Source organism: Orycteropus afer, unplaced genomic scaffold, assembly GCF_000298275.1.
Source record: "Orycteropus afer afer isolate SDZICR_OR568_19922 unplaced genomic scaffold, OryAfe1.0 scaffold00136, whole genome shotgun sequence".
Classification (NCBI taxonomy): domain Eukaryota; kingdom Metazoa; phylum Chordata; class Mammalia; order Tubulidentata; family Orycteropodidae; genus Orycteropus; species Orycteropus afer.
The window spans coordinates 1,664,477-1,678,565 of record NW_006921723.1 but is presented as its reverse complement, the minus strand read 5'-3'; the positions used below and the strand labels follow the sequence as shown (position 1 = coordinate 1,678,565).

General features: G+C 54.3%; 1 protein-coding gene across 1 annotated transcript in view; it reads right to left on the bottom strand.

Annotated features, from left to right (window-relative positions):
• Positions 1-1,116: 1,116 nt before the first annotated feature.
• The window catches only part of SLC27A1 (solute carrier family 27 member 1), a 38,490-nt gene continuing 25,517 nt past the window's right edge, over positions 1,117-14,089 (bottom strand). Inside the window, exons 2-12 of the mRNA XM_007945338.1 lie at positions 11,490-11,884; positions 11,183-11,347; positions 10,288-10,357; positions 9,615-9,706; positions 9,428-9,537; positions 7,414-7,623; positions 5,182-5,308; positions 4,798-4,935; positions 4,547-4,711; positions 4,049-4,195; positions 1,117-1,274 (exon numbers count right to left, since the gene is read on the bottom strand). Of these exons, the coding sequence (XP_007943529.1) occupies positions 1,117-1,274; positions 4,049-4,195; positions 4,547-4,711; positions 4,798-4,935; positions 5,182-5,308; positions 7,414-7,623; positions 9,428-9,537; positions 9,615-9,706; positions 10,288-10,357; positions 11,183-11,347; positions 11,490-11,884 (1,777 nt within the window). The remainder of the gene's footprint in view (positions 1,275-4,048; positions 4,196-4,546; positions 4,712-4,797; positions 4,936-5,181; positions 5,309-7,413; positions 7,624-9,427; positions 9,538-9,614; positions 9,707-10,287; positions 10,358-11,182; positions 11,348-11,489; positions 11,885-14,089) is intronic.

Here is a 14,089-nt window from a genome sequence, read left to right as displayed (position 1 = left end):
GGTGGTTGGCTCCCATGGGTGTCCAAGATCAGCCCCCAACAAGGCTGGGGCGTGTCCAAGCCATCCTCTGGGTAGCCTGAATGTCACTACTGACACAGGGTCCAAGTCATCCATTGTGAGGTTGGTGGGGACATCCACAGGGGTCACCACCATGGGAACCCTGGGGCCCATGAGGTCATCTCAGATGCCCTCCCCCCTCCTCCAGGGCAGGAGGCCTCCTCTATTCCCAGAAGTGTCTCCAGGAGCCGCTCCAAATGGGGACACCCAAGAGACCTCCACCAGGGAGTGCATCTGTGTGGTCACATGGCCAGACCTCCGTGGCCTCCAGCCAGCTATGCCATCTTCTGGGCCCTCAGGCAGGAGCTCTATGGAGATGCCTGATGGGGACATCTGGGCAGGGCAAGCAGTAGTAATGTCCAGGCAGTCGTAGTCCATTATGGAAGCTTCTGGTGCATCAGAAGGGGCAGGCAGGGCCGGAGACCTGGCAGGGATAGGGATGTGCAAAAGGCCATTGGCCCCCGGATGAGATTTCCAGTTGACACGGGGGTCCCCTGCCAATGTCCTCCCCATTCTCACACACATGTGCAGGCACACACGCCTGGGTGGGCGGAGCAGATCAGCAGATATGTGTGCAGGGAGGGCTGGATGGCACAGTGTTCAGAAGAGTGATCTGATGGGACTCCTTAAGGCACAGCTGGGAGGGAGGGGAGATCATGGAAGGGGGTCACAGAGGAGGGGTGGGAAGGGTGTGGGGGAGTCCACAGGTGAGAGGAGGGGAGGCAAGGAGGTGCAGACACAGGGAAAGGCAGGGAAGCCACAGGTGGAGGCGGGAAGATCCACAGAAGCCCCAGGGCAGCTCCTAGGTTGCTTTTGTTCTGCTCTGGGAAGAAGAGAGGAGGCGGAGGCTAGAGAAAGAGAAAGGAGGAGGAAAGTAGGGAGATAGGACACAGAGGGAAACTGAGACCAAGACCCAGGGAGGAAAGAGGGGAGGCAGGGCTGGGTGCTGAGGAGTGGAGGCCACAGCGAGAGGCCAGGAGACACGCAGGCCCACAAGCGGTGGGGAGGGGATCCAGGGCTGGTGGGGAAGGGCCTGGGAGGGGCAGTCTGGGAGCAGGGTCAGAGTGCAAAGGCGCCTGAGCAGATGCGGCTGTAGATTCCCTCATCCAAGGGCAGGTAGTGGCCTTGCTTCAGGTCCAGGAAGAAGATCCGATCTGAAGTCTGGCGCGGGTCAAAGCCCTCACGCTGCAGCCGTGTCTTCTGGATTTTGAAAGTGCCTGTGGGGGAACCAGGGCTGGGGAGGGGGCTTCCAGGAGACCCCCAACACACCATCTTCCCCTGTGCCTCCTCCAGGCCTCTGCACAGGCCAGTGCCTAGGCAGGAAAATGTGTTCCCATTTGCCCATCTAATCCCCTTTCATGCCCCCTCCTCCAGGGAGACCTCCCAGACCACTCTTGTCACAGCAGGAAACTGCTCTCAGTCTGGTCACAGCTGCCACACATTAGAAGACAGTTCAGCAGACTATGACCCTTAGGCCAAATACAGCCCACCATTTACATCTGTAAATAAAGTTTCATTGGCACACAGCCATACCCATTTGTGTATGCATCACTGTGGTAAAAAGAGTTCCTTTTATGTGGCCTTTTTTTGTTGTTGTTCTTTGGGAAAGCACCTTGAGAAAAATTTCCCCTAAGCCCTGAGGAGTTACCTTTGCCCTAGTTTTCTACCCCAGAGGGTTTGTTCCTTTTGTCTAGATTGATTGACATTTTCTGGGCAAGCTGTAATAAATTAAAAACCCACTGCCATCGAGTTGATTCTAACTCCTAGCAACCCTACAGGACAGAGGAGAGGTGCCCCATAGAGTTCCCAAGGCTGTAAATCTTTACGGAAGCAGATTGCCTCATCTTTTTCCTGTGGAGGGGCTAATGGGTTTGAACCACCGACCTTTTTTGATTAGCAGCCCAATACTTTAACCACTGCATCACTGATGCTCGTTGGGCTGGTTCTATGAGGTCTGATATTTTTCATCTGGTTTCCAGTTTCAGCCTGCCTTGTACTAGTATGCACCTTGCAGGATTGGTCAATAGACTATGCAAGTGAGGTCTCTGTAAGCTACTGTGCAAATGAAGTGTCTGTGGCCCACTTAGAGAATTGGTCAGTTCATGGCCTGCTCCTGCTGGGAGGAGCCACACCTTGAAAGTGACAAGGGGTTTGTGTATTTAAGCAGCCAGCTGCCACAGAAGTTTTTCAGACAGAAGGACCAGGAAGAGTAGCAGCAAGAATGTAGTACAAGGAAGAAAGAACAAAAACCCAGCAGAAAAAGATGGGAGGCAAGGAATCTCCTAAAAGAGCTATAACAAGGCTCTAAGACTGTTGACAGTAAGGACAGAAAGGGCCCAGAGGCAGAGCTGATGGTGACAGGCCTGGAAGGGGTCCTGCAGAATTGGTGGTGACGGGGGATAGGGCCAAGAGGAGCCTGTCCTGCGTGGGCCAGAGGAGCCGAGAGAGCTGTCCTCCACGGAAGAAGGGAAGCTGCCTGATCCTCAATTATAGCCTAGTGATCCTGATCTCAGTCAAATCCTGCTACTTCCTTAACAAACATGGTCTGTGTGGCCATTGCTATGGATTACTGAGCCCAGAAGAGAAGTAGAGGGTGCCATGGGAGAGACGGCTGGTGTCAGAAGTGGTCAAGAGGTTGGAGAACGGAAGTATATCCGACCTCCACCTTACGGAAATCAGCTTTGGGCTGATCCTGATCACTGTCCCCCTTCATGTTAGACAGGTTCTGATGACAATCGTGTATGGCTCCTCCTTTCATGCTGTAACAACAGAGCTGAGTTACTGCACCACAGACCATATGGCCTGTAAAGCCGAAAATATTTCCTATCTGGCCCTTTATGAAAAAGTTTTCAAGCCTTTGCAGTAAATAAAACCAGTTGCCCCCTTGAGTCAGTTCTAACTCATGGCAACTCCGTGCATGTCAGAGTAGACCTGTGCTCCGTGGGGTTTTCAGTGACTGACTCTGGGGACGCAGATCTCCAGGACTTTCTTCTGAGGCACCCCTGGGCAGACTCAACCCTCCGACCTTTTGGTTAGCAGCCCAGCGCTGTTACCATTTGCCCCACACGGAGCTGGACCCCTGCAGTAGATGATTAAAGAACAGGTCTTTAAAAGATGACACTGAGGATCAGTGCCAACAGATGTAAGTAAGGGAGGGTACCTTTGTGATCTAGAGTTGGGAGGGTTTTCTATAAAAAACTTCAAAAGCACAAATCATAAGATTTTGTAAAAAGGCAAATTTTGTTCATCTTGAAATTAAGGGTTCTTTTACGCAACACTGTGGGCAAAGTTAAAAGTCAGACATAGGATAGGAGATGGGAGTTCCAATGTCTGAAACTGCTAAGGAATTAACATTGAGACTATTGTAAAGAACTCCTCCAAATCACAATGAAACAGAAAGAAACACCAAGGCACAGATGGGCGAAAGACATGAACAGGCAATTTGCAGATGAGGAAACACAAAAGACACACAAGATTTCCTCAAACTTATTAGCAAGTGGAGGAAATAGAGAAAAATAAAGAGATGTAGGCTTTCAGGAAGCCTAGAGGGAGTGGTAGTGTTTTATTCTGTTGGATATGGGGCCATAATGAGTCAGAGTTGACTCAACAGCACCTAACAACATCATCAGTGGGAGTGGGCGAGCCCCTGAGTATCAACTGTGAATGCGGTTGCCTGACAACTGAAAGGCCAGAGGCTCCAGTCCACCCCGGGAAGCCTTGGAAGAAAGGCCTGGTGATTACTTTCAAAAAATCAGCCACTGAAAACCCTCTGCAGCACAGTTCTACTCTGACACACATGGGGCCACCATGAGTCCCAGTCAATGTGACGGCAGCTGGGTAGTGGGAACGAGAAATGGAAACATTAACCACAGAAGCAGAACCATTATGTCAGCCTCAGCATGCAGGCCAAACTGGGAAAAATAAGCAAATGATTGTGAATGAACAGAGGAACACATTGACAGATGGACAGACAGAGGAAGCAGGCCTGCACCTGTGGTGTCCACCTGAGGCAGGAGGCGCAGGAAGATGGGCCGGGCGTAGGGCGCCAGCACCTTTTGCAGCTCCTGGTACAGTGCGTCGGGATTCAGCTGGCCCTGGGGGTCCGCGATGGCCGCCATGCCAGCTTTGCCCTCCACTCCTGAGAAAGAGGCTTGGCTGAGGATGTACTCTCACCCCGGCTCAAACAGATCCCCTCTACCTGTCACGGCACTGGCCAAAGTCTTGAACATTTTATCACGCATTCCCTGCAGCCCTTATAGGGGCTGTTTCCCTGCTGTTTTGTGGATGAGGAAACAGGTTCAACACCAGCATGAGGGTGGCTTCAAAGCCAGCACTCCCTACCAGGACCCCATGAGCAGTTGTCTGGGTTGTGCACTGCTCAAGGACACTTGTATCTCCACACCACTCTACCCAGGCATTCAGGGGCTGCCATACCCTGCCCTCCCCCCATATGCATCCTGGGATCACTCCTGCCTACAGCCTGACTTGCCTGGCACAGCCACCCCATACACGGCCACGTCTGTCTGACCAAGCAGGCGGCTCAGAACACCTTCCACCTCGGTGGTGGACACGTTCTCCCCACGCCAGCGGAAGGTGTCCCCACTGCGGTCCCGGAAGTACATGTAGCCCAGCTCATCCATCACCAGCACATCACCTGACAGGGGAAGAAGGGCTGGTGGGGCAGTGGGTCCCCCATACCCCGATTCCCTCTGCCACTCCCCAGTCAGGCAGACCAGGCACCTGAGAGGTAGGCGCTGTCACCCTTGCGGAAGACACTGTGGGCAATCTTCTTGTTGGTGGCATTTTCATTCACGTAGCCGTCGAATCGGCGCAGTGGGTCGTGCTGATTGATATGGCCCACTAAGAGGCCTGGCTCACCTGAGGAGGTGGCCCGTTCAGGCTGTGAGTGTGTGTGGGGGAGTGGGCAAGGGAGCCAGCTGGGTGGGGCAAAGGAATGGGGTGGTAGGGCAAGGGAAACAGGGCAGGAGGGGAGGGGTAAGGCAGCCCAAGGGTGGGCCGGAGTTAGGGCAGGGGAAGAGGTGGGTGCCAGGCTGGCAGGGGAATGAGGGGGCCTTGGGAAAGTGGAGGCACAAGGGAAGGTGGGCAGAAGGAGGGGCTGCTCACCAGCCTCACACGGGACACAAAGACCCTGAGCATCACGCAGCAGCTCCATCGTGTCCTCATTGACCTTCACCAGCCTTATCGGGTACACGTTGGGCAGGATGCGGCTGTTGAAGCCACAGGAGCCGACCTGGAGGGGCAAACCAGGCCAAGGAGGGAGGGTTTGGGGATGGCGTGGGGTCTTCTCCTCTGGTGCTGCCTCCACTGCCCCAGGCTGTGGAGCAAGCACCCCAGTGTCACCCAGCTGTGAGCAGTTTGGGTCATCTGTAAAAAGGGGGTGGTAAGTGTGGGTTACCCTCTCCCCCACAAAAAACCCTCAAGTCCTGCCTCCCACATCCTTGACCCATGCAATTGGCCCAGGGTTCCTCCATGCTGGCAAAAAGGCTGTGGACTCTGGAGGGACATGGGGCAGTGGCCAGGCCCGTCACTCTGCCCTGTCCTGTGGTCAGAAATGCAGTGTGGCACGTTGGTGTCACTATACACTGGTGGGCGTGTTTGTTACAGCGGTGACCTGTGCCAGCACAGCCAGTGTTCTCTGGAGCCCTTCCTTCTGCAGAGACGTGCAGGATGGGGTGGGGGCACGCCTGCCTCTAGGTGCTGGGGGCCCCACACAGGTTCTCTGGAGCCCTTCCTTCTGCAGAGATGTGCAGGATGGGGTGGGGGCATTCCTGCCTCTAGGTGCTGGGGGCTCCTAGAATACTGCCTGGGGCACTAGCTTTATCATCACTGTTCTTGGCCTTAGGTTGAAGGAGCCTGGGAAGGATGAGAAAGGGTCCCCTGGCAAGGTTAAGGCTGAAATGGACGTCAGAAGCGACTCTGAAACTTGCTGTTGAACAGGAAGCAGTAGTTAAAGTGAATGGAAGAAATGATGAAAAAAAAAGAGCATAACAGAAGATTTCAAAGGGCAGCTCGCCAAGACAACGTATTCTAATGAAAACGTGAAAAGATGTGGAGTTAGAAAATCAAAAAGGAAGAAAACACTTGGCATTCATTTCTCAAGCTGAAAGAAGTAAGAAAAATTCAAGCCTTGAGTTGCAATACTGAAGGGCTCTACGGGCAAAATCCATCACCCGTCTGTCAGTTTCTTATACTGTGGTGGCTTGTGTGTTGCTATAAGGCTAGAAGCTATGACACCACTATTGCGACTAACAGCAGGGTCACCCACGGTGGGCAGATTTCAGAGGAGCTTCCAGACTAAGACAGACTAGAAAGAAGGACTGGGCCATCCACTTCTGAAGACACTGGCCACTGACAACCTTGTGACAGCAGTAAAACGCTGTCTGGTCCGTTACTGGGTAACTTTATGAAGAGCAGTGAAGCATAGCAGGGATTGTGAGCATGGCGCAGTACCAGGCTGTTGTACGTAGGGTCACTACGAGTCAGAACCAACTCGAGGGCACCTAACAACAACAGCAGCCAATACTCATAAAAATGTCCCTTCGTAGATGCCTACAACGTGGGGTGTGGGGCAAAGAGGGATTACAACAACCTCACGAAACCGCTGACCCATCTATAGAGGAGAAAACAGGGTCAAAAGGGCACTCAGCCAGCGGGAGGAGGCCAGCCAGCCCCCAACCCTGATGGCTGGGTCTAGATGCCTGCATGTACCGTCATCCCACACATGTGGACACTGAGGTTCAGAGAGGCCCAGGCATGTACCTGGGGCACAGAGCTGCCTAGACTGGGGTCGGTGCTCCACCTAGCTAAGAGCCCGACCCTGGAACTCTCCCCAGCCAGGGGAATAGGTGGTAACTGTGTACCTGGAGGGGGGTCTGGGGTCCTCTAGCAGCATTCACCCACCCTGGTGTTGCACAGGAGGAATGGGAGTCTGAAGCAGCCTCTCTGTTCCTCCCATCCTGGTGCACATAAGCTGAACCTGTGTGACGGTCCACGACTTTCTATGGGAAGGCAGGGGCCCAGGATACTGAAGTAGCATCGTGTGGGTGGTGGTAAAGGAACCAGGATGCACCTGTCAGGCATCACCCCTACCTCCAACCCCAGTTCTGCTGCTGGGGACCGCTCTGCCATCTGCCCAGGCCCCACCTTGCCTTCTGGCCTCACGCTGACCCTGGAACCCACACAGAACCCCACCCGCCAGTGATCCGGCCCTCTCTCCTGCCCCCCTCCTCCTCTTGTCTGGTGGACTCCTACCTGGAAGACTGCCGGGCCCCATCCGCCCACCCTGAGACGTGACCAGGACTAGAGATGCCCCACAGCACTCCCGGGCCTGCCCACCTTTCCGTCCAAGTTGGCGATGCTGCAGTTGCACTCGGTGGCCCCGTAGAACTCGCCGATCTGGCGCACACCGAAGCGCTGTGTGAACTCCTCCCAGATGGCCGGCCGCAGCCCGTTGCCCACGGCCAGGCGCACACGATGCCGCCTCTCTGCCTCGCGCACTGGCTGCTTCAGCAGGTAGCGGCAGATCTCCCCGATGTACTGAATCACCTGAGGAGCGAGGGTGGGGGTAAGGGGTTGTTCCCAGTCAGAAGGGCTGCGCTGAAGGGCTGCTGCGGGGAGGGGATCGCATAGGATCTGAGACCTCAGACGCCACCCGCCACCCCCGAGAGCTAACTTCGAGCCAAAACCTAACGGAAGAGCCGCACTCAGTGGTAACGGTGCTGAGCAGCGCCCTCATCTGTGCAGTTTCTACTTGTCCACTCTCTCTGCGCCCCCTATACCCTCAGCTGCTTCCTGCGGACACTCTAAGGCTGTCAAGGAGCCTGGGTCACACGCAGGATGGGAGGGGTGTAGGAGAGCTGCTGCCTCATGGGGCAGCCCTCAGCTCACAGTGAAGTAGGAGGGTGGGACCACTCTGCAGTGTGCTCCAGGCTGTCTCCTGGAGCTCCCCAGCTGGACTGAGCCCAGGTTCCCACAGTACTTCCTGCTGGCAATTTCTCACCTGCTGCAATTTCCCTAGGGTCTTCTTTAGTTACCTCCTAGATACCCCAAGTGCCCTGAAATCTTCATCTTGGGGCCTTTTCCCCAGGAAATCCAAATGAGGTTGGGCGTGGCTAAGCACGGGCTCTATTGCCCTTGGGGTGGCACCACTCAGGCGAGGGCTCCACCCTGTCCTGGAGATCCCCAGCTGGACCTCAGCTTCCGATGCCCAAAGTGTTGCCAGCTCTTCGGGGCCCCCTGCAGAGCTCCTTCCTTCCCTATCTCAATTCATCACTTTCTCACCCAGATTTCTAGGGTCATCTCCTGGATACCCCACGTGTCATCGAGTGTCTGTCTCAGGGCTGGCTTCTGAATGACTGCCCCCACTTTGCAGATAGGGAAATTATACACTGAGCTGGTAAGTGGCATGATCTGATTTCAATATAATGTAATCACCTTCCAGAATGTAATCTAATCCATCTGGGGCACCTCTGAAGAAAGGCCTGGTGATCTACTTCTGAGAAATCAGCCATGGAGAACAATTCCACAATGACACACATGGGGGTCATCAGGAGTCAGAGTCAACTGGGAGGCAACTAACTGGTTTAAAGTAATGTCATCACTTTCTGTGATACAATCTAAGGTAATGTAATCTATGGTTGCAGTCACACCAGTGTGGGGAAGATCCTAAAGCAAATCACTTCTGAGTTATGAAAAGTCCAGATAGACCAGCGACTCCACAATGAGGGAAGACAGCACCATCACCATATGACGACTGTCCACATGCCAAGGACCCATGAGCGCCCAGGACTTTTAACAAGGAATGAATTGACCTGGCTGAGACCTTGATGCAGACTTTCATTTTCCAGAACTGTGAGAACATAAATTTCTATTCTTTAAAGCCAGCTGTTTGTGGTATTTGTGTTACAGCAGCCCTAGGTAACTAAGAGGAGTCCCTGGGCGGTTCAGATGGTCAAGTGCTCGACTCGAGCCAACAGGTTAGTAGTTCAAACCCACCCAGAGGCATCTCAGAAGAAAAGCTTGGCAGCTTGCTTCTGAAAGGTCACAGCTCCCCAGGGGGCAGTGCTACTCCATACAATTGAGGTCACCATGAGGTGGAGTCCACTCAATGCCAACTAACAACAGTAAGGTCACTAAGGCATCAAATCTTAGTTTCCCCACCTGCAAAATGGGTCTTTGAAGCCTTTGCTCACTCCCAAGCAAGTGAGAAGATGCAGGATGCAGGGAGCAGCCAAGTCAAGGGTTCAGCCTGGGTTACACTCAGAGCTGGCTGCTGTCCCCATCCCCATCCAGGGCAGCCGATTCTGAGGGCCCCGGTAAGTGGGGGTGAGGGGTTAGGGCAGGAGCTAACCGTGCAGTTGTACTTGATGCAGTCATCCCAGAAACGGCTGGCTGAGAACTTCTTGCGGATGACAACGGTGAGTCCGTAGATAACACACTGCCCAATGCCCATAATGTTTCCTGCAGGAGGTGGACTGGTGAGGGAACCACGCCTACCGCCTACCCACCCACCCACTGCCCGCCTGGCCCTGTGATACCTGCTGAGTGGTACAGAGGCAGGCAGTCATACAGCACATCCAGCGCCTCCATGCGGTAGGCATGGTGGCCAAAGGCCGCAATGCGGTAGTATCTGCAGGGTCAAGGAGCGTGTGGGCTGGGATCTTTGTCCCTAAAGGGCAAGGGGCATGCTGGGTGCTGGGGACACTGTGGGTGAGTTCAGGGAGCCACTCTAGGAAGCAGGAGCCAGTCAGAGCAAGCTGAGGGAAGGGCGCCCAGATGGGCACGTGCAAAGGAAGAGTGTGGGGCCAAGAAGCGAGTGGGTTAGAGGAGAGGAGGCCCATGACATCAAGGAAGTAGGGGGGCCAGAGAATGCAGGCCCAGGACTAAGGAGGTGCGAGGTGGCAATGTCAAGGTCTGGACAAGGGGGAGCTATGGTAGGAAATGGATTTAAATTCCCAGTGGCTGCTGGGAGAAGTGGGGGTGGCTGGAGAGGGGCCAGGGCAGAGCTCGGTGTAGACACAAGTGGATGGTTCAGCATACAACCGGAGACTGGGACGGACTCTGTCAAAGGGCTGGACCTGTGGGAGGAGGTGGGGGACTAGTGGCCCAGCCCACTGGGTGGGGCGGCACCATCTCCTGAGCCAGCCCCAGGGTTTTGCTGGGTTGGAGTCAGGAGTCAGGAGCCTGGGGGTGGCCTGGCTGGGGGCTCACCTGCTGTGCACAACGATGGCAGCCTTGGGCAGCCCTGTGGTCCCTGACGTGTAGATGTAGAAGAGCCGGTCTGCAGGAGAGGGGGATGGGGATGGGGGACTGTGGGGTGGCATCAGGGATGGGGTAAGCAAGAAGGATGAGGGACAGGGTGGCACTGTGGACGGGGTGGGAAGGACAGGGTGGCACTGGGGACGGGGTGGGGAGGACGGGGTGGCACTTGGGATGGGGTGGGGATTGGGGATGGGGGTGGGCAGTGTCCGGGACAGAGACAGGTCTAAAGTGGGTGTTTGAGGCAGGCGTTGGGGATGAGGAACAAGAAAATGGGTGGCCCTGGGGACAGAGGAATAGGGTGGGAGTTGGGGATAGGAGGATGGGGCAAGTAATTAAGAAAAAGAAATCAGGGGCATTTGGGAGAGGGGCTGGGGTGGGGTGTGGGACAGTGTAAAGGACAAAGACAGGTCTGGGGTGGGTATTTGGGGCAGGCACTGGGGACAAGAGGATTGGGCAGGCCTTGGGGACAGGGGAGCAGGTGGCACTGGGGACAGGAGGACAGGATGGGACTCAGAGACAGGGTGACAGCATAGGGGTTGGGAACAGGGTAGACACTGGGGATGGGGGATGGTAGAGGCAAAAAAGACAAGGAGACTGGGTGGGCATCAGGGAGACAGGGTAGTATTGGGGATAAAATGAAGCTGTAGGCTGGGCATTTGGTGCAGGCACTGGGGACAGGCAGGCAAAAGGACAGGGGATAGGCTGGGTATTGGGGCATGAAGTATCAAGGTCTAGGCTGGGCACTGAGGACAAGGGACAAGGTGTGTATCGGGGACAGGTCTGGGGCAGGCTTTGGGGATGGGGTGGGGAGATGAGGGATTTGGGGAGGCCCCTCTGAACTCACCGTCCATGCCCTTGCTGGGGGCCTGCTCAAGAGGGGCGGTAGAGGCTTCTTGCAGCAACGGGTCCAGGAGGTGAGTGTCCTCGGGCAGGCCAGCCCCAGGCCCCAGGTCCCCGGAGCAGAACTTGAGCAGGCTCTTCCCCAGCTGCCCACTCACCTCGGCCACCGCTGCAGCAAGACATGGATGTCATGGTCAGGGCTGGGGGCTTCCTGACTAGGCCTGGGGCCCATCTCCCTACCTTGGGCAGACTCAGACCCAAGACCACCCCCTACCTGCCCTGTGCCCACCCCAGCCCATGCCCTGCCTCACCAGCTGCCAGCTCCCCTCCAAAGACCAGGGCCTTGGCGCCTGATGTGCCCAGGCAGAAGGCCAGGGGCTCACGACGCAGGTTGATGTTGAGCAGCGCGGCCTCCACACCGGCCTTGGCCAGGCCCAGCCACAGCCCCACGAACTCGGGCCGGCCCTCCAGGAACAGGGCCACCACATCACCTGACGCAAAGCCCAGCTGCAGGAACAGGTGGGCCACGGCATTGGAGTAGGCATCCAGCTGCCCGAAGGTCCAGCACGTGGCACTGACTGCGTCCACCAGGGCCAGGCGCTCGGGATGCCTTTGTGCCACTGCCTGGAATATGCGCGGGATAGTGTGGCCGGCACGCTGGTGATGACGCAGCTCACGGCGCACGCGGATCAGCACCAAGAGGCCACTGGCGAGGGAAGGGACTGTGTCACCTGGGGGCCCCGCCTGGTCCCCCAGGGGCTCCCAGCTCTGTTCCAGCAGCCTGTGGACTCAGGCCCCTCCCCGAACCCAACACTCCCATCTGGACCAGGCCTACTCCTCTGTCACGGTTTGAACTGGATTCCCCACAAATACGGGCCAACTTAACAAAAAAACAAACCCACTACCACCAAGTTGATTTCAATTCACAGCAACCCTACAGGACAGAGTAGAACTGCCCCATAGGGTTTCCAAGGCTGTAAATCTTTACAGAAGCAGACTGCCTCATCAGCTTCCCACGGAGAGGTTGGTGGGTTCGAACCACTAACCTTTTGGTTATCAGCCCAACGTTTTAACCACAGCACCACCAGAGCTCCTTGTTTCAACTTGGCTAGGCCATTATTCTCAGTGCCTTGGCAGTTATGTAATGATATAGTCATCCTGGGTTGTAAATCCTGTAAAGCGTGATTAGGGTGGGGGTGTATCTTGAGTCTCACCCTTTAAGTACTGCATTAAGTCAGTCCCAGGTTATGTTAAAGAGAAGATTAGGCAAAGAGACACAGGCACATGGAGAAAGACAGATATCATGTGAGAACTGTCTGGAAGCCAAACTAAAAGAACCAAACTTAACTGCCGTCGAGTCGGATCCGACTCATAGCGACCCCTCCTTGGGTTTCCAAGGCAGTCACTACAGAAGTAGATTGCCCAGTCTTCCTTCTGAGGAGTGGGTGGTAGTTCAAACTCAGCCTTCTGGTTAGCAGTCAAATGCCTTAGGGACTATGCCACTAAAGCTCAAGGAATCAAGAAAGGCCCAGGCTACCAACAAGAAAGAAGTTGGCAAGAAAGGAAATAACACAGCTGAGACCCTGTTTTGGACTTCCAGCCTCTAGAACTGTGAGAAAATAAATTCCTGTATCCACCTACTCGTGGTATTTGTATAACAGCGGCACCAGGGAACTAAAGCAGGCGGTACTCTCAAAGCCATCTCTGTTCTCCTCAAGCCCAGTTTGCTCTCTCCTGGGACATTATGAATGCCTGGCCCTCACTTCCCCACCACCTTCTGCTTTGCCCTCAGATGCCTCACATTCCAGGCCCATCCCTGAGCTGGGCGCACCCAGGACACTGAGCGTGTGGCAGAGACAGCTGAAGCATCCACCAGCCTATGGACCCCCACCCACGGGAAGGGCTGCTCCTGCTCCCAGGTGAGGCCAGGAGCTGTGTGGGTGGGTGGGGAAGGAAGGGACTCATTCCATCTTCCGGCCAAGGCCCCGGCAGCAGGTTCAAAGTTGGTGTGTCTCTGCTCCCCGTTGCCTTCCAGCTCCCCTGACAGAAGGAGCTGAATCCATGAATGACCTTGTGGAGGGGAATGGCCACCACCCTCGTCAGGCTGCGAGATGAGTAGAAAGTGAACATTTAAAAAATGAAACAAGAGTTGCTTCTGTGATTCTGTAGAAAAATCCTAATCAAAAGGGGGACAAATATAATAAAAAAGATTACAAATTCTCAATGGAATCCAGACTTTCTGGAGCCACTGAGGCTGGATGATCCCCAAAAAACTACTGACCTGAGATTTTTAGATTTAAAGATTTTTAAACCTGAAACTGAAACTATCCCTTGAAGTCAACTTCAGACCAAACCACCACCACCACCCACTGCCATCACATCGATTCCAACACATAGTCACACCCACTGGGTTTCCAAGGTTGTAAATCTTTATGGAAGTAGATTGCCTCATCATCCTCCCTTAGAGCAGCTGGTGGGTTTGAACTGCTGACCTTCTGGTCAGCAGTGAAATTTCTTATCCACTGTGCCACCAGAGCTCCATATGCCAAAGAACATTTCAGGTTATTTAGTAAAGAATGCCAGGCTTGAGGATTGTGCCTTTTAAAAGAAGTACTGCTATGGGATCAGAAAAGGGTAAGAAGAATGAGTGTCTAACTTAAAGAATGTACTTAAAGCCACCAAATTGTACATATAAAAATTACTGGGGTGGTGTATACTTTGCTGTGTATATTTTTAACAAAAAATATAATTGAAAAAAAAAAAATGCTATTGGGACACAAAAGACCTGTACAAAGAAAACTATAAAAAACTACTTCAAGAAATCATAAGAGATCTACATAAATGGAAGAACATCCCATGCTCGTGAATAGGAAGATTGAACATTGTGAAAATGTCAATTCTACCCAAAGCA